Source organism: Macaca thibetana, chromosome 16 (assembly GCF_024542745.1).
Source record: "Macaca thibetana thibetana isolate TM-01 chromosome 16, ASM2454274v1, whole genome shotgun sequence".
Lineage (NCBI taxonomy): Eukaryota > Metazoa > Chordata > Mammalia > Primates > Cercopithecidae > Macaca > Macaca thibetana.
Window position 1 is genome coordinate 63,749,583 of NC_065593.1, and position 25,241 is coordinate 63,774,823.

A 25,241-nucleotide genomic window follows, 5' to 3' on the forward strand; every position below is an offset into this window, starting at 1 on the left:
AGATCATACCACCTACCACCACACTGCAGCCTGGGCAACAGAGTGAGACTCCGTCTCAAAAAAAAAAAAAAAAAAAAAAAAAAAGGCAGGGCGCGGTGGCTCACGCCTGTAATCCCAGCACTTTGGGAGGCCGAGGCGGGTGGATCACGAGGTCAGGAGATTGAGACCATCCTGGCTAACACGGTGAAACCCCGTCTCTACTTTTAAAAATGCAAAAAATTAGCCGGGTGTGGTGGCGGGCGCCTGTAGTCCCAGCTACTTGGGAGGCTGAGGCAGGAGAATGGCGTGAACCTGGGAGGCGGAGCTTGCAGTGAGCCGAGATCGCACCACGGCACTCCAACCTGGGCGATAGAGCGAGACTCTGTCTCAAGAAAAAAAAAAAAAAAAAAAAAAAAACAGTGACTAGAGATGATTCAACAAATCCGTGAATCTCCCTTGTCCACAATCCCACTGGGCAGAATTGTTTTTTGTTTTGTTTTTTTTTTTTTCCTGTAGAGATAGGGTCTCACTATGTTGTCCAGGATGGAGTGCAATGTCACAATCTTGGCTCACTGCAACCTCCACCTCCGGTGCGCAAGCCACCATCCCATCTCAGCCTTCAGAGTAGCTGGGACTACAGGCGCATGCCACTACACCCAGCTAAGTTTTTGGTATTTTTTGTAGAGATGAGGTTTTGCCATGTTGCCCAGGCTGATCTTCAACGCCCGGGCTCAAGTGATACGCCTGCCTCGTCCTCCTAAAGTGCTGGGATTCCAGGCTTGAGCCACGGCGCCCGGCCCTATACTAGGTTTTAACAGTATTTAAGTGTGCATTTCCCACTTTGATGACGATAATGGCGAAAGCAAAGAAGTCTGGATTCCAAGACCTCTAGTAACTGCGAGGTTGGGGGGAAAAAAATGTCGGGTTTCCCAGATAGAAGGCTTAGAGCAGCACTGCCCGCTCGGCCTCATTCTAAGTCCGCGTCCACCCCTTAAACAGCGGGCAGCGCTCACAATCCCACACCCAGGGCCCCGGAGCCCACGCCTCTGCCAATAAAGACGTCATTATTTTAACAAAAGGTAACTAGAGCCTCTCCCCAAAGAGACTTTGGTTCCCGTCCCATTCTCCTCCAATCCGGGTGGATTTGGCAAAAGCCCAAATGACCCTCCCTAGCAATTCCGCAAAGCCAGTCTCCCACTCCAGGTTCCTGAGTCTCCCCGACCCCTCTCATTTCAGAGATGCCTAGAGACACAGACCCGGAAGCGGGGAGAAGTCGGGCGGGCGGGGCGGGGGGCGGCAAGCGCAGGCGCAGTCCCTCCTCAGCCTCGTTGTCCCGCCCCTTCCCAAGGCCCCCGCTAACCTGTTCTGGGCGTCGCCGGGTCCTCGGATTTCCTCTTTCCGCCCCGCGTGGTCACGTGACGGGAGAGGTGGCGGGATACAAAAAGTGCTTTACTTTCCCTCTCCCCGAACGCCCCGCGGGGCAATTTCTTGACCTTTGGAGCCCCTTTCCCGAGGATCCGCTCGGGAGCCTCCCCTGGCCAGGAGCAGAGGATTCGTCTGCCCCGCGACCGGCCCCAGTCACGCCGCGGACATCGCCCCCTCTGTCTGGGCGGTTGTCACTCACGCGCCGAAGGGCCTCGGAGAAAGAAGGGGCGGGCCGGGCGAGCGGAGGCGGGGACTTGCGCGCTTCTGAGGCTGCCTCATAGGGCCCGGCCGGCGCTGGAGCTGCGGGTTTAGGTTGTCACTGCCACCTCCGTCGGTGCTTACTTCGCTGCCAGCTGGTCGTCGCCATGAACCCGGACCTGCGCAGGGAGCGGGATTCCGCCAGCTTCAACCCGGAGCTGCTTACACATATCCTGGACGGCAGTCCCGAGAACACCCGGCGCCGCCGAGAGATCGGTGAGGGCGGCGGGCGAGACCTCCCTCCTTTCCTGAGAAAACCTGGAGACTCCCTCGATGCGGAGTCAGGGGCGCTATGGGGCCCAGGCCCTGTCGCCCAGCGTTGGGGAGCCGGGACCCCCACTTCGAGGAACAGCCTGTGTTCCTGGTGGGGGGTTATCGCCATTCCCGAGATGTGTCCGCGACTCTGGAGCCTATTGTGATTCAGGGAGGGTGGAACGGAGCCCCGAGTGTCTGTCTGCCTTTTAATGCCCTTTAACCCCCTTCCAGAGAACATGATCCTGAACGACCCAGACTTCCAGCATGAGGACTTGAACTTCCTCACTCGCAGCCAGCGTTATGAGGTGGCTGTCAGGAAAAGTGCCATCATGGTGAAGAAGATGAGGGAGTTTGGCATCGCAGACCCTGATGAAATTATGTGGTTTAAAAAGTAGGTATGCCTTAGCACAGAGCAAGTGTTGTTAAACCTGAACTTTAAAGCTGCTGTCTGTGGTGGCCTTTCACCACCGTGCTTGGCGTTTGAAGATGCAAACTGGCATATTTTCATGCCACTTTATGAAGTTATATATGTGCCCAGGCGCGGTGGCTCACGCCTGTAATCCCAGCACTTTGGGAGGCCGAGGCGGGCGGATCACGAAGTCAGGAGATCGAGACCATCCTGGCTAACACGGTGAAACCCCGTCTCTACTAAAAATACAAAAAATTAGCTGGGCGTGGTGGCGAGCCCCTGTACCCTGTAGTCCCAGCTACTCGGGAGGCTGAGGCAGGAGAATGGCGTGAACCCGGGAGGCGGAGCCTGCAGTGAGCCTAGATGCCGCCACTGCAGTCCAGCCTGGGCAAGAGTGCGCGACTCCGTCTCAAAAAATAAATAAATAAATAAAGTTATATGTGTGGAAAATAATGTGATTACTTTTGTATCCAAGCCTTTTCGTGGGATGACGTGTTTGTAGAATGTTGATAATAAATGGAAATGCAGGAGTTTTCTCGAGTACAGTTTCAAGGATGTTGTAAAAGCATTATTCTGCCCAAGCAACTCAAATTTGACTGATTTGAATGCAGAATCATTTTGCTCTTTGTAACGAGGACGGCTAAAATTCTGAATCTGGAAGGATTTTTTTTTTTTAGTTGCACGACCATTTAAATATTTTGGAGCAGTAGCAGATTATATTATATGGTAGTGTGGACCTGGATGAAGAATAATCAGTCACGCCTCTGAATGAATAGAAAGTCTAAGAACCCAGTAGTTCTGAATCGATGACAGCGCTTGAATGGTTGTCTTGTGCATATGAGAGAGATGTCATAAAAACCTCCCTTGGTTCTAGTGTGGAAGAGAGTATATCCTTTTTTCATACCATGTGTTTTATTGTGTTTTTTGTTTGTTTTTGTTTTCGTTTTTGTTTTTTTGAGACGGAGTGTTGCTCTGTCGCCCAGGCTGCAGTGCAGTGGTGCGATCTCGGCTCACTCCAACCTCCACACCCCCCAATTCAAGCCATTCTCCTGCTTCAGCCTCCCCAGTACTGGGATTACAGGCGCCCACCACCACGCTCAGCTAATTTTTGTATTTTTAGTAGAGATGGGGTTTCTCCATGTTGCCAGGCTGGTCTCAAACTCCTGACCTCGTGATCCACCCTGCTCCACAAGGAGCGGTAAAAATAAATAAAAATAAGGATTTTGGGCCGGGCACAGTGGCTTATGCCTGTAATCTCAGCACTTTGGGAGGCCGAGGCAGGTGGACCAGCCTGGCCAAAATAGTGAAACCGTCTCTCTACTAAAAATACAAAAATTAGCCGGGCGTGGTGGTGCGCTCCTGTGGTCCCAGCTACTCGGGATGCTGAGGCAGGAGAATCCCTTGAACCCGGGAGGTGAAGGCTGCACTGAGCCGAGATCGTGACACTGCACTCCAGCCTGGGCAACAAAGAGAGACTCTGTCTCAAAAAACAAAAAAAAGGACTTTTTTACCTTAACCTAAACAAACACTGTTACATGATCCTAGTACAAGATTATTTTGACTTATAGCATTTTTTCACATTTATTCCTAGGCATTTTCTCTTTCAGTTTCTCCATTTTAAAGGAACTCTAGTATTTTCATCAGTAAAGATTAAATCATATGAGTGGTATATAGACTAGAACCAAGCTAAATAGAATATATTGCACGTTCTGCCTTTATGGTAATAATGGTCACTGCCTTTGTGCCTTTGGTGTCGATATTCAGCTTGACTTGGGTTATTTTTGTGAAGATGAAATGGTTTACTCTGGTCCTTTGGACTTTCCTCAGAGCTCCACTCAGTTTTAGCTGTAAAAATTTTGTTTATTTTTGGTAGTTCAAATCAGCATACTTCTAAATGGTCTTTTTTGTTTTTAAAGTGTAACTCACGGCTGTGGGGATACTGAGATAGAGTAACTCCTAGAAGATTATGTTACTGATACCTGTGTTGGGTTTGTAAATTTGAAAAAATTAGTAAGATTTTATTCCTTCTAGAAATGTCAGGAAAGAAGTTTGTGTGTGTGTGTGTGTGTGCGTGTGTGTGTGTGTGTTTGTTTTTGAATGGGTGGTGCAATACATTTTAAAGTTGTTAGTAGATGATTTCATAACCTGTGACCTGTTCATAATGTGTAACCAGACTCGAGTGAGGTCACAATGAAATAGAACAAAGTCCTTTCTGTGGATTGAAGATTCATGGACACCAGCAAGTTACTTTGTGTATGATTTTTCACGTGAAGTATCAAAGTACTTTAACACACTTTAACACACCCTTTGACGGGCTTCCAGTGTCCTTAGGATATGACAAGGAGATCAGTTTTTAAGTTAGAGAAGGGGTTTGTAAATGAGTCCTGGCAATTATCGCATGCCATTGAGTTAAAGCCTCGGTTATATAATCTCATCGATTATAACTCACACCAGTGTTTCGTGTACACTAAGAAAGAAAGAATGCTGCCTGTTAACCATGGCATGCTATTAATTGTGAAATACGTCGCTTACCTTTCTTCCTTTCTTCCTTCCTTCCTTCCTTTCTTTCTTTCCTTTTCTTTCTCTCTCTTTCTCTTTCTTTCTTTCTTTCTTTCTTTCTTTCTTTCTTTCTTTCTTTCTTTCTTTCTTTCTTTCTTTCTTTCTTTCTTTCTCTCTCTCTCTCTCTCTCTTTTTCTCTCTCTCTCTTTCTCTCTTTCATTTTTGTTTGAGACAGGATCTTGCTTTGTTGCCCAGGTAGCAGTGTAGTGGCACAATCATAGTTCACTGTAACCTCAAACTCCTGGGTTCAAGTGATTCTCCCACCTCGACCTTCCAAAGTGCTGGGATTACAGGCATGAGACACTGCTCCTGGCCCATTGGATTTCTTTTCTTTTTCTTTATCTTTTTTTTTTTTGAGTGGAGTCTCTCTCTGTGGCCCAGGCTGAAGTGCAGTGGCAGGATCTCAGCTCATTGCAACCTCTGCCTCCTGGGTTCAATCAGTTCTCCTACCTCAGCTTCCTGAGTAGCCAGGACTACAGGCAGGCTAATTTTTTGTATTTTTAGTAGAGACGGGGTTTCACTATATTGGTCAGGCTGGTTTCGAACTCCTGACCTCAAGCAATCTGCCCTCCTCGGCCTCCCAAAGTGCTGGGATTACAGGCAGGAGCTACTGTGCCTAGCCTGGATTTCTTTTTTTTTTTTGAGATGGAGTTTCGCTCTTGTTGCCCAGGCTGGAGTGCAATGTTGCGATCTCGGCTCACTGCAACTTCTGCCTCCTGGGTCAAGTGATTCTCCTGCCTCAGCCTCCCAAGTAGCTGGGATTACAGGCATGTGCCACCACACCTGACTAATTTAGTATTTTTAGGTCCTGCCTCAGCCTCCCGAGTAGCTGGGATTACAGGCATGTGCCACCACACTCGACTAATTTTGTATTTTTAGTAGAGACAGGGTTTCTCCGTGCTGGTCAGGCTGGTCTCGAATTCCTGACGTCAGGTGATCCACCCGCCTCGGCCTCCCAGAGTGCTAGGATTACAGTCGTGAGCCACCGTGCCCGGCCTGGGTTTCTTAAATGCTAAAATGAGGGAGAAGAATGCTGCAATTGATTAAATAAGCAGTATTTTTGAGAATTTGGGGCCGGGCACGGTGGCTCAAGCCTGTAATCCCAGCACTTTGGGAGGCCGAGACGGGCGGATCACGAGGTCAGGAGATCGAGACCATCCTGGCTGACACGGTGAAACTCCAACTCTACTAAAAAATACAAAAAACTAGCCGGGCGAGGTGGCGGGCGCCTGTAGTCCCAGCTACTCGGGAGGCTGAGGCAGGAGAATGGCGGGAACCCGGGAGGCGGAGCTTGCAGTGAGCTGAGATCCGGCCACAGCACTCCAGCCTGGGCGACAGAGCGAGACTCAGTCTCAAAAAAAAAAAAAAAAAAAAAAAAAGAGAATTTGGGGCATGTACTGGTTTTGTTTTGTTTTGTTTTTGTTTGAGACGGAGTTTCACTCTTGTCCCACAGGCTGGAGTGCAGTGGCATCATTTCGGCTCACTGCAACCTCCACCTCCCGGGTTCAAGCGATTCTCCTGCCTCAACCTCCCAAGTAGCTGGGGTTACAGGTGCCCACCACCACGCCCAGCAAATTTTTGTATTTTTAGTAGAGATGGAGTTTCACCATGTTTGCCAGGCTGGTATCAAACTCCTGATCTCAGGCGATCTGCCACCTCGGCCTCCCAAAGTGCTGGGATTATAGGTGTGAGCCACTGTGCCTGGCTCACACCTGGTTAATTTTTAAATGTTTTGTAGAGACAGGATCTTATTATTTTGCCCACACTGGTCTTGAACTCCTGACCCCAAGTGATCCTCTCACGTCGGCCTCCAAAAATGCTGGGCTTACAGGTGTGAGCCACTGTGCCTGGCCTATTTCTTGGACGTTTTTGTATGTTTATTTCCTCTTTATATACATATGAAGTAGAATACTTAATACACTTAAAAGTATTTATAGAAAAGTATTCTTGGCAGGGCGTGGTGGCTCACGCCTGTAATCCCAGCACTTTGGGAGGCCAAGGTGGGCAGATCACGAGGTTAGGAGATCGAGACCATCCTGGCTAACACGGTGAAACCCTGTCTCTACTAAAAATACAAAAAAAGTTAGCCGGGCATGGTGGCAGGCACCTGTAGTGCCAGCTACTGGGAGGCTGAGGAAGGAGAATGGCATGAACCCGGGAGGCAGAGCTTGCAGTGAGCCGAGATCGCGCCATTGCACTCCAGTCTGGGCGACAGAGTGAGACTCTGTCTCCAAAAAAAAAAAAGTGTTCTTATTTATACAAATAGAAAGTGTATAAAAACATTTTGGTTTTAGTAACACAACAGTTAGAGAATTCTGTGTTTGCCTTTGAGAGATTAAGTTACACATTTATCTAATCAGGCTTTTGGGCATGGTACATTTTATGAAATGTGTAACTTATGTATTAGAGTTATACAAGTAACTCTTGTGTTGCATAAAATACAGAGGAGTAAGCTGCTGCTGTAAATTCCTTAGAAATTGACTCATCTTTTCTGTTCATACTCCTCCTTTCTCTTATTTCCCTCTAGTTTAAATTAACATAAACAATATAAAAATCATAGAATCTGAGGGTTAAAAGGCATTTTAGATGTTGGCTAGTAGTCGTCCCTTGGCTGTTCAGATGAGTATGTCTTCAGCACCCCTGAAAAGTGATGTCCTGCCCTAGGCCTATGCCTGACAACTGTTGGTGGCAGAGAAAACTTTTTTTTTTTTTTTTTGAGACGGAGTCTTGCTCTGTCTCCCAGGCAAGAGTACAGTGGTGTGATCTTGGCTCACGGCAACCTCCGCCTCCTGGGTTCAAGTGATTCTTCTGTCTCGTCTCCTGAGTAGCTGGGATTACAGGCACCTGCCGCCTCACCCAGCTAATTTTTGTATTTTTAGTAGAAACGGGGTTTCACCATGTTGGCCAGGCTGGTCTCAAACTCCTGATCTCGTAATCCACCCACCTTGGCCTCCCAAAGTGCTGGGATTACAGGCATAAGCCACTGCGCCTGGCCGAGAAAACATTTTTTACTGATGTTAATACGCAGCTTCTATTGACTTAAACACATGATTAGGACACAGAAGTCGTTCCCTCTGGTGGAATCTATAATAATTACATTAATTCATTTTGATTAACTAGAAATATTCGTATCTAAGAGCATCCATGATGAGTGTTTTTTGTTTCTAAGTGGATTATGATTTATGTAAGATAGAAAAGACAATGGGGCTGGGCATGTTGGCTCACACCTATAATCCCAGCACTTTGGGTGGCTGAGGTGGGCTGGTCACTTGAGGCCAGGCCACTTTGTGACCAGCCTGGCCAACATGGCAAAATGCATTCTGTACTAAAATACAAAATTAGGCGGGCTTGGTGGCGCACGCCTATAATCCCAGCTACTTGGGAGGCTGAGGCATGAGAATCACATGAACCTAGGAGGCAGAGGTTGCCATGAGCTGAGATCACACCACTGTACTCCAGCCTGGGCAACAGAGGGAGACTGTCTCCAGAAAAAAAAAAAGAAACAAAGAAAAGAAATGGTGAGGATAATCGTGTAGTACTTATTTAGGAAATAGGAAAATAAGGGTATATTGTGTTTACTATTATTTCCTTTTTTTTTTTTTTTTTTTTTGAGACGGAGTCTCGCTCTGTTGCCCAGGCTGGAGTGCAGTGGCGCGATCTTGGCTCACTGCAGGCTCCGCCTCCCGGGTTCACGCCATTCTCCCGCCTCAGCCTCCCAAGTAGCTGGGACTACAGGTGGCTGCCACCATGCCCAGCTAATGTTTTTGTATTTTTAGTAGAGATGGGATTTCACCATGTTAGCCAGGAGGGCTCGATCTCCTGACCTTGTGATCCGTCCACCTCGGCCTCCCAAAGTGCTGGGATTACAGGTGTGAGCCACTGTGCCCGGCTACTATTATTTCTTCTAAGGTGGTGATTTGGTTTCAGGGTCCCCCAGCGCTGCAATGGCAGCCTATCCCTTCTCTCCTTTACTTCATGCTCTGCTCATTGCACAGGTCAAGATAAACTGGAAGTAACATTGCTTTCTAATCATCTGTTGGGAAGTCGTGAAGATCGGTTAGATTAGATGTATTTTGTACTTTAAACTCTTTAGATACGCACTTTGTCAAAGTACAAAATTGATCCCCATAAAATCTATGACACGGCACAGCCAAGGCCAACTACTGTAGACTCTGTTTTATAAGAAGAGAGTTGAGGACTAAATTTTAATGTGATATAGAGTTAATCTGTAGTAATGTTCATTGACCATTGGGGATAAATTTTTACATGTCCGCATTACTTATTGTAAACCCTGAAGACCTTTAGAGATGTATGATTCTGCCCTGGAATATATATTTACTCTTCTGGATATTTGCTTATATTATCTAGGTAAACATAGTTGAAATTATTTCTTTCTTGGAGCTCTTGTTAACAGCTCTACAAGTAAGTGTTCTATGGAGTTACTTTTAACCTTTAAAACAAACAAGTAAAACCTAAATAAAGCAAAAAAGAAAAAAAAAAACACACATTCTAAAAAGTTCAGGCCGGGCGCGGTGGCTCGAGCCTGTAATCCCAGCACTTTGGGAGGCCGAGACGGGCGGATCACAAGGTCAGGAGATCGAGACCAGCCTGGCTAAATACGGTGAAACCCCGTCTCTACTAAAAAATACAAAAAACTAGCCGGGTGAGGTGGCGGGCGCCTGTAGTCTCAGCTACTCGGGAGGCTGAGGCAGGAGAATGGCATAGACCCGGGAGGCGGAGCTTGCAGTGAGCTGAGATGCGGCCACTGCACTCCAGCCTGGGCGACAGAGCGAGACTCCGTCTCAAAAAAAAAAATAAAATAAATAAATAAATAAAATAAAAAGTTCAACCAGTCGAACCAGTAAATAACACCAACAGCCTCCCCTTCCAAAAATTAGAGATGTTTTTATGCTAAAACTTAGGTAGAATTTGCTTCCTAGATTACATGTAAATATGAAATGAATTGTGGCCTTGAAATAGTTAGGAGAGACATCATCAGGTTCTGCTGTTGGCTTTTTAGGTAGTAAAATGGTAAATCTTATGTTTAATTTCATAAGAAGGGGGTTTACATTTTCCTGACCTTCTCCTTGAAGGCCAAAGCTGTTTGGCAAGAATGGGTTGTAGGATGCAGTTTCTAAAGGAAGGCTGAGATCCTTTTCTTTTCTCTCCTGTAGACTACATTTGGTCAATTTTGTGGAACCTGTGGGCCTCAATTACTCCATGTTTATTCCCACCTTGCTGAATCAGGGCACCACTGCTCAGAAAGAGAAATGGCTGCCTTCATCCAAAGGACTCCAGATAATTGGCACCTACGCCCAGACGGAAATGGGCCACGGTTAGTCCACACTGAGGGTCTCTGGGTAACCCACCTCAGGACATCAGTTAACAGTGATTGCCGGCATTTGGCTTTTTTCTGCTGCTATCTGTTTGGGATTTTATTTTTAAGTGGTTAAGTCAAAATTAAGCTTCTTGTTTTCTTGTAGATATTTTCCCCGGAAACTATTCCAGGGCTCTGGCCTATAAACATCATTCACTGTTATTTCCTCAAGTCTTTATTATGGAACAGTTTGAAAAGATGGGGTTTACAGTGCAGCAGGGAAGCCCATTATGTCACTCTGGGTCTAATGAGTAAAGACTTTGTTGGAAATTCTTCAGAGGGTTAGTGCCCCAGCAATATCTGGAAAGTGCCTCTCTGCTGTCATGCAGTTAAAGCTGTGGATTTTAATGGGGGCCGCAGGTGGTGGCAGCTACCTGTCTCATCTCTCATTGCCCACTAGCAGGTTATAAGGCAGTTTGGAAAAAAGTCCATGATTCTCTTCATCTGACTTCAGTCTTTTTAGATATTTTTTCCCTTATATGTCTGGGAACTCTTGTGTTGCCATTAATTCTTTGTTAAATTGTTCCTAAATGTCTGGCTTCCTTTAAAAAGTTTTGCTTTTGGTCTTCATGTGAAATAGGTTTGTTTTCATAGACAAGGCCATTGGCAGGTTTGAGTGTTTGGAATTTGAGCTGCCCAGCCTCATGTCTAAGGATCAAAATGGTAGGAGTAAAGAAAGGGAAGGAAAAAGGGATGCAGATATCAGGGAAACATCATTTTGTGTTTGATTGCTGATTTCGATGTGTGAATTGGTTTAAGGAAAGTGTTATTTATTGTCATCTCCATGGGGACTGCAGATTTCTGGTCATGGTTTGATGTTCCAGACACCTTACTAAACACCCAAGACTTCAAGATGGTCAGTACTGAAATTGTAAGCCTGAAAGAAAGGTTTGTTAAGTACGATAAGATTCTTTATTTATTTATTTTTTTTGAGACGGAGTTTCGCTCTTTTTGCCCAGGCTGGAGTGCAATGGCGCGATCTCGGCTCACTGCAACCTCCGCCTCCGGGTTCAAGCAATTCTCCTGCCTCAGCCTCCTGAGTAGCTGGAATTATAGGCGCTCACCACCACGCCAGGCTAATTTTGTATTTTTAGTAGAGACGTGGTTTTTCCATGTTGGCCAGGCTGATCTCTAACTCCTGACCTTGGGTGATCTGTCCACCTTGGCCTCCCAAAGTACTGGGATTACAGTCCCGAATCACCACGCCTGGCTGACAGATAAGATTCTTTTTTTTTTTTTTTTTTGAGACAGAGTCTTGTTCGGTTGTCCAGGCTGGAGTGCAGTGGCGTCATCTCGGCTCACTGCAAGCTCCACCTCCCAGGTTCACGCCATTCTCCTACCTCGGCTCCCAAGTAACTGGGACTACAGGCGCCCACCACCACACCTGGCTAATTTTTTGTATTTTTAGTAGAGATGGGGTTTCACTGTGTTAGCCAGGATGGTCTTGGTCTCCTGACCTCGTGATCCACCCGCCTCGGCCTCCCAAAGTGCTGGGATTACAGGCGTGAGCCACCGCGCCACCTGGCCTGACAGATAAGATTCTTTAGTCCTCCTCACTTGGAGTATCTGTGTGTTTGTGTACATGCATGTGTGGTGTGTGTATGTGTTGTAATCTTGAGGTAGCTTTGTGGTATAGAATTTATTTGACTTAACAGTCATGCTATTCATAGGAGGCATAAGATGTGAAATAGTCTGAGGCTAATGGATCTGTTAAGTATACCTCTTGCTGGTCTAATGCTTCTGCCTCATTTATAAAGTAAATCACAAATATACATTTGCCCTAATTTTTTTATTTTATTTTATTTTATTTTTTGAGTCGGGGTCTCAGCCTGTGCCCCAGGCTGGAGTGCCGTAGAGTGATCTCGGCTCACTGCAATCTCCACCTCCTGGGTTCAAGTGATTCTTCTGCCTTAGCCTCCTGAGTAGCTGGGTTTATAGGCGCCCACCACCATGCCCAGCTAATTTTGCTATTTTTAGTAGAGACGGGGTTTCACCATTTTGGTCAGGCTGGTCTCAAACTCGTTACCTCAGGTGATCCGCCCGCCTCAGCCTCCCATAGTGCAGGGATTACAGGTGTAAGCCACCGCGCCCGGCCTGCCCTAATTTTTGAAAGGAGAGAGGAAGAAAGGAAGACTTGAACTATACTGGTTTGAGGAGAATAGAAGTTGGACAGAGATCCTATATGGCTGTGGGCAAGTTTGCATTTGTTAGAGTTTTTGTTCCCTTATTGCTTCTAGTTTTGTTTTGTTTTTTGTTTGTTTATTTGTTTGTTTTTTGAGATGAAGTTTCACTCTCGTTGCCCAGGCTGGAGTGCAATGGCGCGATCTCGGCTCACCACAACCTCTGCCTCCCAGGTTCAAGTGATTCTCCTGCCTCACCCTCCCTAGTAGCTGGGATTACAGGCATGTGCCACCATGCCCTGCTAATTTTGTATTTTTAGTAGAGGTGGGATTTCTCCATGTTGGTCAGGCTGGTCTCAATCTCCTAACCTCAGGTGATCCACCCACCTCGGCCTCCCAAAGTGCTGGGATTACAGGCATGAGTCACTGTGCCCAGCTAGTTTTGAGTATTTTTTTGTATTTGAACCAATGTTGTCTTAATCTCTGTGGTTTGGAGAACAGTGTCCTGAGGTTGTTTTTTTTTTTCTTGCTGGAATTTTGCTAATTCATATTGCTGTTCTTGGTTGACCACTCATCTTTTCCTTGGAAACAAGTCAGGTTGGTTAATTTACATCACGTGACAGTTTTACCTTCTATGGAATAGGCAAAAAGTCAACATCCAGGAGATCGGCAATAGAGCAACTTATATAGAATGAGATCTAACTATTTAAATTCTGAGACTTTGGAAAATGTATCAACAGTGATTATCTAACATGGTCTCACAAAAGCAGCTATAACTTTGGGTTTCGAATTCTTTCACTTCTGGGTAGCTGCTGAAAAGTGAAGGGCCTCAGAAGTGTTCAGGTTCACTCTGTGTTCCTTCTGAATCCTAAAATTCAGTCACCTACAGAAAGTCTCAGTCACCAACATCATCCTTCTTTCTAGAGTATGTCTTCTTTCCTCTAAAGACACGAAGAAGAAATTCGGATATACACCTGCCCTGTGGGTCTGGGAGCCTTAATCAAAGGCAGAGGCCTGAGCCTGGGTGGGCTCCCCTGCCTGGGGTTCTGGAATTAAAGGAACAGCCTGGGGAACTGGGTCCATGTTATCATCCCCACCACATGTTTCTTTAGGCCACAAAACAGGTCATTTGTTTGCTCTTACAGATATCTAATCATTTCAAGATCTAGCCACTTCGGGAGATTCTTCTTGCTTTGTTTTCCTTGTTTGCTTGCTTACTTGCTTCCTTCCTTCCTTTGTTTTTTTTTGAAGGAGTCTCATGTTGCCCAGGCTGGAGTGATGCAATGGTGCAATCTCGGCTCGCTGCAACCCCCGCCTCCAGGGTTCAAGTGATTCTCCTGCCTCAGCCTCTCGGAGTAGCTGGGATCACAGGCATGCACCACCGTACCTGGCTAATATTTGTATTTTTAGTAGAGACGGGGTTTCACCATGTTGGCCAGGCTGGTCTTGAACTCCTGACCTCAGGTGATCTGCCCGCCTCGGCCTCCCAAAGTGCTGGGATTACAAGCGTGAGCCACTGTGCCCGGCCTCTTTCTCTCTCTCTTTCTGTCTTCCTTCCTCTGTTCCTCTGTTCCTTTCATTCCTTTCTTTCTTTCTTCCTCACCTGTGGACTCAGGTCATATTGCCTTGTTTCCTGTTACCATCTATTTAGGAATATAGAGCTTGTATGATACATAGTTAGCTTTGAAGCTGATGCAGTGTTCTAGCAAATTGCCATCATTAACTCTTAAACATGAAATAAAACACCTTTCTTTGAATCAGGAAAGGGGTAGTAAACTTGATTTGTAAGTCATCAATCTTTACCTGCACCTCCGTTGCCCTCTCTCCTCAGGCTCAATAGTCTCCTCTTTCCTCTGCCCAAGTGATTCTCTTCCCTGTTGGACTTCTCATGAGACTTGCTTCCCTGGGGATTTGGGCTAAATTTCACCAATATTAGTGATAATAATATAAACTTTATGAAAGCTGTATTCTGGCCAGGTGCGGTGGCTCACGCCTATAATCCCAGCACTTTGGGAGGCCAAGGTGGGCGGATCACCTGAAGTCGGGAGTTCGACACCAGTCTGACCAACATGGAGAAACCCCATCCCTACTAAAAATACAAAATTACCCGGGTGTGGTAGTGCGTGCCTGTAATCCCAGCTACTAGGGAGGCTGAGGCAGGAGAAGCACTTGAACCCGGGAGGTGGAAGTTGTGGTGAGCCGAGATGTCGCCATTGTGCTCTAACCTGGGTAACAAGAGCGAGACTCCATCTCAATAGATAAATAAATATCTTTGGGGTCATACTTCTGGAATATCTCAGAAATGAATCACTATATTGAGGGACATGAGTATTTTAGAGCTTTTGCTGCATAGTTTGAGACTTTTCCTGAAACACAGAACCAGTTGACAATATATTTAGCAAGCTCTATGCCTGTATTTCCACATCTCCATCAACGTGGCCACTTTAATTTATTTTTGCTACTTTAATATTTTGTTTTCTTTTTTTTTCTTTTTTTTGAGCTGGAGTTTTGCTCTTGTTGCTCAGGCTGGAATGCAAGGGCGTGATCTCAACTTAACACGACCTCCGCCCCCCAGGTTCAAGCGATTTTCCTTCCTTAGCCTCCTGAGTAGCTGGGATTACAGGCAAGCGCCACCACGCCCGGCTACTTTTGTATTTTTAGTAGAGATGGGGTTTCTCCATGTTGGTCAAGCTGATCTTGAACTCTTGACCTCAGGTGATCCGCCCACCTTGGCCTCCCAAAGTGCTGGGATTACAGGCGTGAGCCACCGTGCGCGGCCTACTTTAATGTGTTTCTTTTTTTGTTGGTTTTTTTTTGTTTTGTTTTGTTTTGTTTTGAGGCAGAGTCTCGCTCTTTCGCCCAGGTTGGGGTGCAGTGGCGCAGCTTCCGAGCTTTCTAATGTTCATTATTAACTAGTAGCTTTTTCCCATTGTTATCTTAATCCCATTATGTCCTTTCTGGTTTGTCTTAGAGTTTTATGATAGGTTAAATTTATTTCTGGAACCTTTCATATATTACATTGATAGGTTGATTTCTTTCTTTGTTTTTCCTCTAACATAAATTTTGACCACTGGTGCTTTATAAAACTTTTTTGAGACAGAGTCTCGCACTGTCGCCTGGGTTGGAGTGCAGTGGCGCGATGTTGGCTCACTGCAACCTCCGCCTCCCGGGTTCAAGCAATTTTCCTGCCTCAGCTTCCCCAGTAGCTGGAATTACAGGTGCCCATCACCACGCCCAGCTACTTTTTTTGTATTTTTAGTAGAGGCGGGGTTTCACCATGTTGGCCAGGCTGGTCTCAAACTCCTGACTTCGTGATTCGCCCACCTCGGCCTCCTAGAATGCTGGGAATACAGGCGTGAGCCACTGTGCCCAGTCAAGACTTTATTTTATTTTTATTTTGTATTTTTGTATTTTTATTTTTTATTTTTAAGATGGAGTCTCACTCTGTTGCCCAGGCTGGAGTGCAGTGGCGCAATCTCAGCTCACTGCAACCTCTGTCTCCTGTGTTCAAGCGATTCTCCTGCCTCAGCCCCCTGAGTAGCCAGGATTACAGGCGTGCACCACCATGCTCAGCTAATTCTCGTATTTTTAGTAGAAACGGGGTTTCACCATGTTGATCAGGCTGGTCTCAAACTCTTGACCTCGTGATCCGCCCGCCTCAGCCTCCCAAAGTGCTGGGATTACAGGCTGAGCCACCAGGCCTGACATTTATCTTTTTTTATTATTTTTATTTTTTTTTTCCTTTTTCATATAAGTACCGCGCTCTAACCGATTGCGCCACTGGAGCTCCTATTTTTTTCGTTTTCAAGACAGAGTCTTGCTCTGTCACCCAGCCTGGAGTGCAGTGGCATGATCTCGGCTCACTGCCGAGAACTCCCGACCTCAGGTGATTCGCCTGCCTCAGCCTCCCAAAGTGCTGAGATTATAGGAGTGAGCCACCGGGTCTGGTGTATTTTTATTTTTTAAAGACAGGTTCTTGCTCTGCTGCCCAGGCTGGAGTGCAAAGGTTTGATCATAGCTCACTGCAGCCTTGATCTCCTAGACTGAAGGGATCCTCCTACCTCAGCCTCCTGAGTAGCTGAGAGTATAGGCACATGACACCATGCCCAGTTGATTTTTTAAATTTTTAGTAGAGATAGGTTCTTGCTGTGTTGCTCAGGCTTGTAAGGTATTTAAAAATCTGATAGGATAAGCCTACCATTGTTACATTTCGAGATATATGTATTTGGTATTTATGCTTGCTTATTCTAGATGAATTCTAACCGAATCTGTCAGGTTCTAAAAACAAATTCTACAGGAATTAAATTTTTCTTTTCTCCTTCTCTATCTGGAATTTTAAGTTGGTTTTATATTGAAGCCTTGTCTTTTCTTGGGAAGCTATTTCTTTCCTCTTATTTTTCTCTTCTTTTTTTTCCCACCCTATTAGGTATTTATCATTTTTCTGTTTTTTTTTTTTGTTTGTTTTTTGTTTTTTGTTTTTTTGAGAGGGAGTCTCGCTCTGTCGCCCAGGTTGGAGTGCAGTGGTGCGATCTCGGCTCACTGCAAGCTCTGCCTCCTGGGTTCACTCCATTCTCCTGCCTCAGCCTCCCAGTAGCTGGGACTACAGGCGCCCGCCACCACGCCCAACCGATTTTCTTGTATTTTTAGTAGAGACAGGGTTTTGCTGTGTTCGCCAGGATGGTCTTGATTTCCTGACCTCATGATCTGCCCCCCTTGGCCTCCCAAAGTGCTGGGATTACAGGTGTGAGCCACCGCACCTGAATGCTGTTAATTTTTTTTCCCTTACAGCCTGCAGCTTTTCTCAGTTCACTTACTCTGATATTTTGTTGACGTTGTTGATTTTCCGGGATGATACTCATGCTTTCTACAGAGCTGCTTTTTATTTCTTCTTTTCTCATATATGAATAGTCTGATTGGTTTTTCCTCAGTATTGATTGTCAGCCTTTCTAGCCTTGTGTCATGTGGAAAGAGGGGCTGGGGATGCCTTTTGATGTTTTGGTTTTAAAAGAGCTGACTCTAGCGCTTCACTAAGTATAATGTTGGTGCGTCGTAATTTTATGATAAATTATTTTACAATAATATCTTTATCATGCATAACCAGCTTTTAAAACAAATAGTTGGCTTAAGTCAAAAAACTCTGCAGTTCACTTTCTCCTTGTAACATTTCTAAATTTCATCCACATCTGAATAATCCTTGTCTTAGTTGGAAGAAATATTTTTTTCCCGAAAACATTCTTGAGTGTCAGAACCATTTGTGATTGTAGTGGTTTACCCCTGCCCTACTGAGCGCATTTGTTGTAGCCCTTAGTGTCCATCTTCGCTCTGTGATACACTCAGATGTAAATCTTCCAGAGTCTGATGGGTGCTTGATAGTGGCCTTTCCTTCACTAGGAATTGCTCTGATTTATGGTAAAGTAAAACAACCCTCCATGAAAGCATGAAAAGTGTCTAGTCCTAGGTTTCAGTCCTAACTCAGAGTTTTCGCCTCCCAGGTTCTAAGTGTACATTGATTTTTCTTCCTAGACAGTACTCAAAAGGCGGGGACGGTTGACATATCTGTTTCAGTGAAAGGCACTCTCATCCCATGAATGTGTTTTTCTTGGGATTTCTGCTATTAATTTTTTTTTTTTTTTTTTGAGATGGAGTCTTGCTCTGTTCCCCAGGCTAGAATGCAGTGGTGCGATCTTGGCTCACTGCAACTTCCGCCTCCCAGGTTCAAGCAATTCTCCTACCTCACCCTCCTGAGTAGCTGGGATAACCAGCGCCTGCCACCATGCCCAGCTAATTTTGTATTTTTAGTAGAGATGGGATTGCACTATGTTGCACAGGCTGGTCTCGAACTCCTGACCTCAAGTGATCTGCCCACCTTGGCCTCCCAAAGTGTGGGGATTACAGGCGTGAGTCACCGCACCCGGCCTACAGTCACAGTCTTTAGTCCGTGCTATGCTTGTGCAATAATTTCCCCAGCTAGGAGACAGGACTAGGGGACAAGATTCTTTTTTAAAAAAATAGGTTTTGGGGGTAGAAGTGCCATTTCCTTACATGCATGTATTATGTAATGGTGAACTCTGGGATTTTGCAGTACCCATTGCCCAAATAGTGAACATAGTACCCAGTAGATAACTTTTCAGGCCTCATACCCCTCCCATCCTCCCACATTCTGAAACCTCCAGTGTCTGCTTTGTTCGTTGTTGTTTTTTGTTTTTTGAGAGAGTCTCTGTCTCCCAGGCTAGAGTGCAGTGGCACCGTCGTGGCTCACTGCAACCTTTGCCTCCTGGGTTCAAGTGATTCTCCTGCCTCAGCCTCCCAAGTAGCTGGGATTACAGGTGCCCACCACCACGCCCAGCTAATTTTTGTATTTTTAGTAGAGATGGGGTTTCACCATGTTGACCAGGCTGGTCTTGAACTCCAACCTCAGGTGATCCACCTGCCTTGGCCTCCCAAAGTGCTGGGATTATAGGCATGAGCCACCGCGCCTGGCCCCTATGTCTGTTATTCCATTCTGCATGTCTATGTTTACCCCTTGCTCAGCTCCCGTGGTGACGAGATTCTTGTCCTTGTTTTGCCATTATCTTTTTTCCCTGAGGAAGGCATTTAATCTGTCTCAGCCTTAATTTCTTCTCTGTAAAATGAGGGATTCAGTCACACCTACTTTGATTTTTCTTTTTTTAAAGTGTGATTGCTTAGCTGAAAGCCCAGCCAGTAGATTGGAAGAAGTCATTGATCAGCCCTTGTCTGAGCAGTGTGCCCTGGTTATTTTCCTCCCTACCTTGCAAGGAACAAACAGAAATTTAAAAACTGAAACGTCGTTTATGCTCATTTCAAAGACACAAAGAATGATAAGAGCAATATGGAGTTGACGGATTTGGAGCTAGAAATTAAACAGAATACCAGTAATGTGGAAAAATGCAAAGGCATATAGAATGACTTCCTATCCTTAGCAAAAATTCACACAGAATCCTGTCCCATGCACGTTTTAAGTGGAAAAAAATGACCCCAGAAAGTGGATTTAAAACTAATAAAGCTAAGATGTTTATTATCATTAGTGATAATTTCTGTATAATTGTCACAGAAAGCTTATGCATGAATCTGTAACTTGTTATTGTGGTCTTCACTAGAAATTGCATGTCTTTTTTAATTTCTGAAATAATTTATTGGGATGAAGAGCACTGTCAGTTTTTGTATTAAATTGTTTCAGTAAAGCGTGGCCCAATATTTGACATGATGAGTCTGAATGAAGGGATCAGATCTATGTGAGGAATGTGGTTCTATGCTGGATGTTTTGTGGACAAAACAGAAAAAAAAATCCCAGCCTAGAAGCATTTTTGAAGTTGCATTGAGGAAAAACTATAATCTGGGGGTCATATTGTCACACTGAGAGAACTACTATGTTCTTTCTCGCTTTCTCATCAGAGGACATCCTTGTACCAGTACCACTCAAATTTTCTGTTCTCTAACTCCTGGCCTCAAGTGATTCTCCTCAAGCGATTCTGCCTCAGCATCCCAAGTAGCTGCGATTACAGGCACGTGCCACCACACCCAGCAAATTCTCCATTCTATACAACTTTTTTTTTGAGACAGAGTCTTGCTCTGTTGCCCAGGCTGGAGTGCAGTAGTGTGATCTCAGCTCACTGCAACCTTCCATTCCCAGGTTCAAGCAATTCTCCTGCCTTAGCCTCCCAAGTAGCTGGGATTTCAGGTGGGCACCACGACACCCAGCTAATTTTTTGTTTGATTGGTTGGTTTCTTTTTTGTTGTTGTTTTTTGAGACGGATTTTCACTCTTATTGCCTAGGCTGGAGTACAATGGCGTGATCTCGGCTCACTGCAACCACCGCCTCCCGGGTTCAAGCATTTCTCCTGCCTCAGCCTCCCAAGTAGCTTGGATTACAGGCATGTGCTACCATGCCCGGCTGATTTTGTATTTTTAGTAGCGATGGGGTCTTACCATGTTGATCAGGCTGGTCTCCCAACTCCTGACCTCAGGTGATCCGCCCACCTCAGCCTCCCAAAGTGCTGGGATTACAGGCGTGAGCCACCATGCCTGGCCGTATACAACTTTTCAAATTCTCTCTCTCTCTCTCTCCCTCTCTCTCTTTTTTTTTTGAGATGGAGTCTCACTCTGTCACCCAGGCTAGAATGCAGTGATGTGATCTTGGTTCACTGCAACCTCTGCCTCCTGGGTTGGAGCAGTTCTCCTGCCTCAGCCTTCCAGTAGCTGGGATTACAGGTGTGCACCACCACGCCTGGCTAATTTTTGTATTTTTAGTAGAGACAGGGTTTCACCATGTTGGCCAGGCTGGTCTTGAACTCCTGACCTCAGATGATCCACCCACCTTGGCCTCCCAGAGTGCTGGGATTATAGGTGTGAGCCACTGTGCCTGGCCAATTCTTTTTTTTTTTTTTTTTTTTTTTTTTTTTGAGACAGAATCTCACTCTGTCACCTAGGCTGGAATGCAGTGGGCGTGATCTCAGCTCACTGCAACCTCCGCCTCCTATGTTCAAGTGATTTTCCTGCCTCAGCCTCCCAAATAGCTGGGACTACTGGCTGGTGCCACCATGCTTAACTGATTTTTGTATTTTTAGAAGAGTCGGGGTTTTGTCATGTTGGCCAGGCTGGTCTCGAACTCCTGACTTAAGGTGATCTGACCGCCTTGGCCTCCCAAAGTGCTGAGATTGCAGGCGTGAGCCACTGCACTGGCCTCTCAAATTTTCTTTATTTCCTTTGATTTAATTCCTGGGTTGGGATCCTCTGTCTTGGACGTGTGGTTTTGTACTGCACTGACTTTGGAATCAGTAGCCAATCCCTTTCCTCATACTCCTTGCTGACTCCGGAAAAATGGAAATTAACAAGAATTATAAAGTAATACAGAAAGGGACAGTGCTCCCATCTATGATTAAGTGCACGCAACTAATTCATACTTAAGTTTTTTTTTGTCTCCTTTCCTTGCTCTATTTAAATTGCTGATTCTCTCACACCTGATGACTCTTCTCTCAAATGCCCATCCTTGATATTTCCTCGAAGTTTTGTGCACCGAGGGCGGCCTGAGCCTCTGGATCTTCACTTGGGCATGTTCCTGCCCACCTTGCTTCACCAGGCAACTGCGGAGCAGCAGGAGCGCTTCTTCATGCCCGCCTGGAACTTGGAGATCATTGGCACTTATGCCCAGACAGAGATGGGTCATGGTATGGAGTATTCAGTCTACCTTCTGGGTTGGGCGGGCCCCTGTGAACTTACCATGTGTGGAGTGCCCACCATGTACCATCGATGGCGTGTCGATATTCTGTGGTCTGTTTAAATGAGCTTTTTTTGCAGAGTTCAGGTTTTGGTATAAACACTGCTTTGGTCAGTGGGAGTTAAAGGCTATCATAGTGATAAAACGATTGTCTTTTTTATGCCATAGTTCCCCTTCAGAGGGTCAAGAATTACAAGTCAGGTCTTATTTGCCAAGTGGCTTTCAATGTTACTGAGGTTGTATGGAATCTGTGTGCATATACAACTCAAAACTGTTTTTTTCTTCATTACTATCTGATTACCTTTGTTACTGGTACCTTAATGAACTTGTACAAGTTCCAGAAGAAACACAAATAATAGTTTGTGTACCCTGTACCCTTGGATTTGCTTGAGGGAAATGAGTAGCTTATAAATGAAGTGTGTGACATTTTGTGCCTTGGAGTTATTTGTACTTTGAGTCAGTCAGTAGTTCTACAAGTGACTTGACTGCAGAGTAAAAAAACCAAGATAAGCCAAACTTGGCAGGCATTTGGTTTCAGACACTATCTCCACCTTTCATTGATCTTTCCATCCCCCACCTGCTTTCTTCATGCACCTGGGTGGGCTGGAGGTGGCCGCTGTTCCTCTTTGTATCTGCTCTGAATTGAATCCATGTTTGCCATTCATTTGCTTATGGCTTCTCTTTTTCTGCTCTAATATTTCAGAAAAACTGGTCTAGTGTGTATTTGCCACTTGCTCCTTATTTCTGTACAGCTGCTCCCTTTTATTTGGTGCTGAATAGTATTTTACAGGATTTTCATGAGACTCCAAGTGGAATACTATTTGTTTCAGTTGTGCTTTTGAAAACATTTCGTCCTTATTTGTTCTGTTTAATGTTATATGCTCTTCTGTAAAAGCTGCTTTTTTGATGAAAGATGTCTGTGAAAGTTGTGGATTGCACGTAAGTTGGTTATTCAACTTGGAAGCTTCTAAATGTTTCAAAGTGTGTTTAATGAGGTCTAGCATTATGAAAGCAGATAGGTAAAAGGTTCCCAACATTTGCTTTAGTCAGTAGTTTTGTAGAGACTGCCACCTAGAACATTTTTCTATAACTCTTTTCAAATAGTTTTGGTATATTTATGTTAAGATTTGAAACATAAGACCCTATCTATCCCAGTACACATAAGAAACTGGAAACTCTTCCTTGCTGCATTAATGAACCAGCTAGGACTAAGTTAGGCCTGCTATTGGAAATCTGTAGGGTCAACTGAGACCTTATTATTGGACCTTTTTAGGAATTTTTTGAAGTCACATTCCAGGTCATTTCCCCAATAATGGTTATATTTTTATACTTTTATACTTTATTTATTTATTTATTTATTTTGAGACGGAGTCTCACTCTGTTGCCCAGGCTGGAGTACGGTGGCACAATCTTGGCTCACTGCAACCTCTGCCTCCTGGGTTCAAGCAATTCTCCTGCCTCAGCCTCCTGAGTAGCTGGGACTACAGGCGCATACCACAATGCCTAGCTATTTTTTGTATTTTTAATAGAGACGGGGTTTCACCGTGTTAGCCAGGATGGTCTCGATCTCCTGACCTCATGATCCACCCGCCTCGGCCTCCCAAAGTGCTGGGATTATAGGCGTGAGCCACCACGCACAGCCATACATTTTTAATTTGTAAGAATTTTGGCTGAAATGTCTTCCTCTCACATGTTATCTTATTCTTCTCATTAGTACAGAATTCGAGAATGTTGAATTGGTGTGGTTAACACAATACATATGAGTTGAAATTGGCATACTTGCAACTCAGAGATGGGTTTAAAAAGACAGTTAACATCCCTGTTAAATTCATATATTGTGATCTTAAAAATGTGATTCTAAGTTGCCTTTATATTTTCTTTCAGTTGCTGTAAATAAATGTAACAAATCAAATACAGAAATGGAACATGCATGGCACTTAGATTTTCAACTTAATGGAAAACCATCAGATAGCGTGGGAAATTCAGTGTCTTGGTTGTCAACCAGTTGTACCTCATCTAATGGTGTTTTTTGTTAGATTTTGTTTTTCTCTGAGATATGAGAGTTTAAAGGACTGTGTAGGAAATTTTTCCTTGTGCCTATTTTTTTCCCCATCTCTTAACTGAAGTCAGTGTAATTTATCTCCTTAGGAACTCACCTTCGAGGCTTGGAAACCACAGCCACATATGACCCTGAAACCCAGGAGTTCATTCTCAACAGTCCTACTGTGACCTCCATTAAATGGTGGCCTGGTGGACGTAAGTGAATTTTTCATCATTTATTGGATGTTTTGAAGGTTTGTCATGAGATTTTGCTTAGAATGTAGAGCTTTTATGAGAACGTCGGCCAGGCTTGGTGGTTTCACGCCTGTAATCCTAACACTTCAGGAGGCTGAGGTGGGCGGATCACTTGAGGTAAGGAATTCAAGACCAGCCTGGTTAATATGCTGAAACCCTGTCTCTACTAAAAATACTAAAATTAGCTGGGTGTGGTGGCGCACACCTGTAGTCCCAGCTACTCGGGAGGCTGAGGCAGGAGAATCACTTGAACCCGGAAAGATTGCAGTGAGCCAAGATTGTACCACTGCACTCCAACCTGGGCATCGCAGCAAGACTCTGTCTCAAAAACAACCCAACAAACAAACAATATATGTGTGTGGTTGTGTGTGTGTGTGTGTATGTGTATGTGTGTGTGTGTGTATAGACAGAGAGAGGTATGTGTGTGTGTGTGTGTGTGTGTGTGTGTATATATATATATATATATAGAGAGAGAGAGAGAGAGAGAGAGAGAGAGAGAGAGAGGGGGGGAAAGCCAGGCATAGTGGCACATACTTATAGACCTGTAGTCCTGGCTACTCAGGAGGCTGATGTGGGAGGACCACTTGAGCCCAAGAGTTCAAGCCTGCAGTGAGCTACTGTCTGTGATCATGCCACTGCATTCCAGCCTGGGTGACAGAGTGAAACCCTGTCTCTTAAAAGAAAAAAATGGCCGGGCATGGTGGCTCACGCCTGTAATCCCAGCACTTTGGGAGACCGAGGCAGGCAGATCACGAGGTCAGGAGATCGAGACCATCCTGGCTAACGCGGTGAAACCCCGTCTCTACTAAAAATACAAAAAATTAGCCGGGTGTGGTGGTGCGTGCCTGTATTCCCAGCTACTCAGAGGCTGAGGCAGGAGAATGGCATGAACCTGGGAGGCGGAGTTTGCAGTGAGCCGAGATCATGCCACTGTACTCCAGCCTGGGCGACAAAGCGAGACTCCGTCTCAAAAAAAAAAAGAAAAAAATTTAAATAGCTTTAACACAATTTTTTTTTTTTTTTTTTTGAGACGAAATCTCACTGTGTCACCCAGGTTGGAGTGCAGTGGTGTGATCTCGGCTCACTGCAACCTCCACCTTCCAGTTCAAGTGATTCTCCTGCATCAGCCTCCTGAGTAGCTGGGACTACAGGTGCACGCCACCAAGCCCAGCTAATTTTTGTATTTTTAGTAGAGATGGGATTTCACCATATTGGCCAGGCTAGTCTCGAACTCCTGACCTCGTGATCTGCCCGCCTCGGCCTCCCAAAGTGCTGGAATTACAGGTGTGAGCCACCGTGCCCAGCTGACCCGAAACTTTTATATCTTCT

The 25,241-nt window shown here is 45.2% G+C and overlaps 3 protein-coding genes across 10 annotated transcripts in view; 1 reads left to right on the forward strand and 2 right to left on the reverse strand.

Annotated features, from left to right (window-relative positions):
- UBALD2 (UBA like domain containing 2) overlaps positions 1–25,241 on the reverse strand; it is a 468,792-nt gene that overhangs the window by 305,929 nt on the left and 137,622 nt on the right. The gene's annotated exons all lie outside the window — the stretch shown is intronic.
- Positions 1–25,241, reverse strand: part of LOC126939213 (CST complex subunit TEN1) — a 224,897-nt gene that overhangs the window by 29,478 nt on the left and 170,178 nt on the right. For 2 of the 6 annotated variants that reach the window (XM_050764360.1, XM_050764361.1), the window contains exon 1: positions 1,340–1,438. The gene's annotated coding sequence lies outside the window, so the exon portion shown is untranslated. Of the gene's footprint in view, positions 1–1,339; positions 1,607–25,241 lie in introns of those variants that run through there. The other 4 variants (XM_050764358.1, XM_050764357.1, XM_050764359.1 and 1 more) reach the window with 4 other exon arrangements.
- Positions 1,756–25,241, forward strand: part of ACOX1 (acyl-CoA oxidase 1) — a 37,155-nt gene continuing 13,669 nt past the window's right edge. The window contains exons 1-4 of one of the 3 annotated variants that reach the window (XM_050764263.1): positions 1,756–1,878; positions 2,149–2,308; positions 10,060–10,220; positions 23,766–23,873. In XM_050764263.1, coding sequence (XP_050620220.1) covers positions 1,770–1,878; positions 2,149–2,308; positions 10,060–10,220; positions 23,766–23,873 — 538 coding nt within the window. In that variant the 5' untranslated portion in view covers positions 1,756–1,769. Of the gene's footprint in view, positions 1,879–2,148; positions 2,309–10,059; positions 10,221–21,406; positions 21,568–23,765; positions 23,874–25,241 lie in introns of those variants that run through there. The other 2 variants (XM_050764265.1, XM_050764266.1) reach the window with 2 other exon arrangements.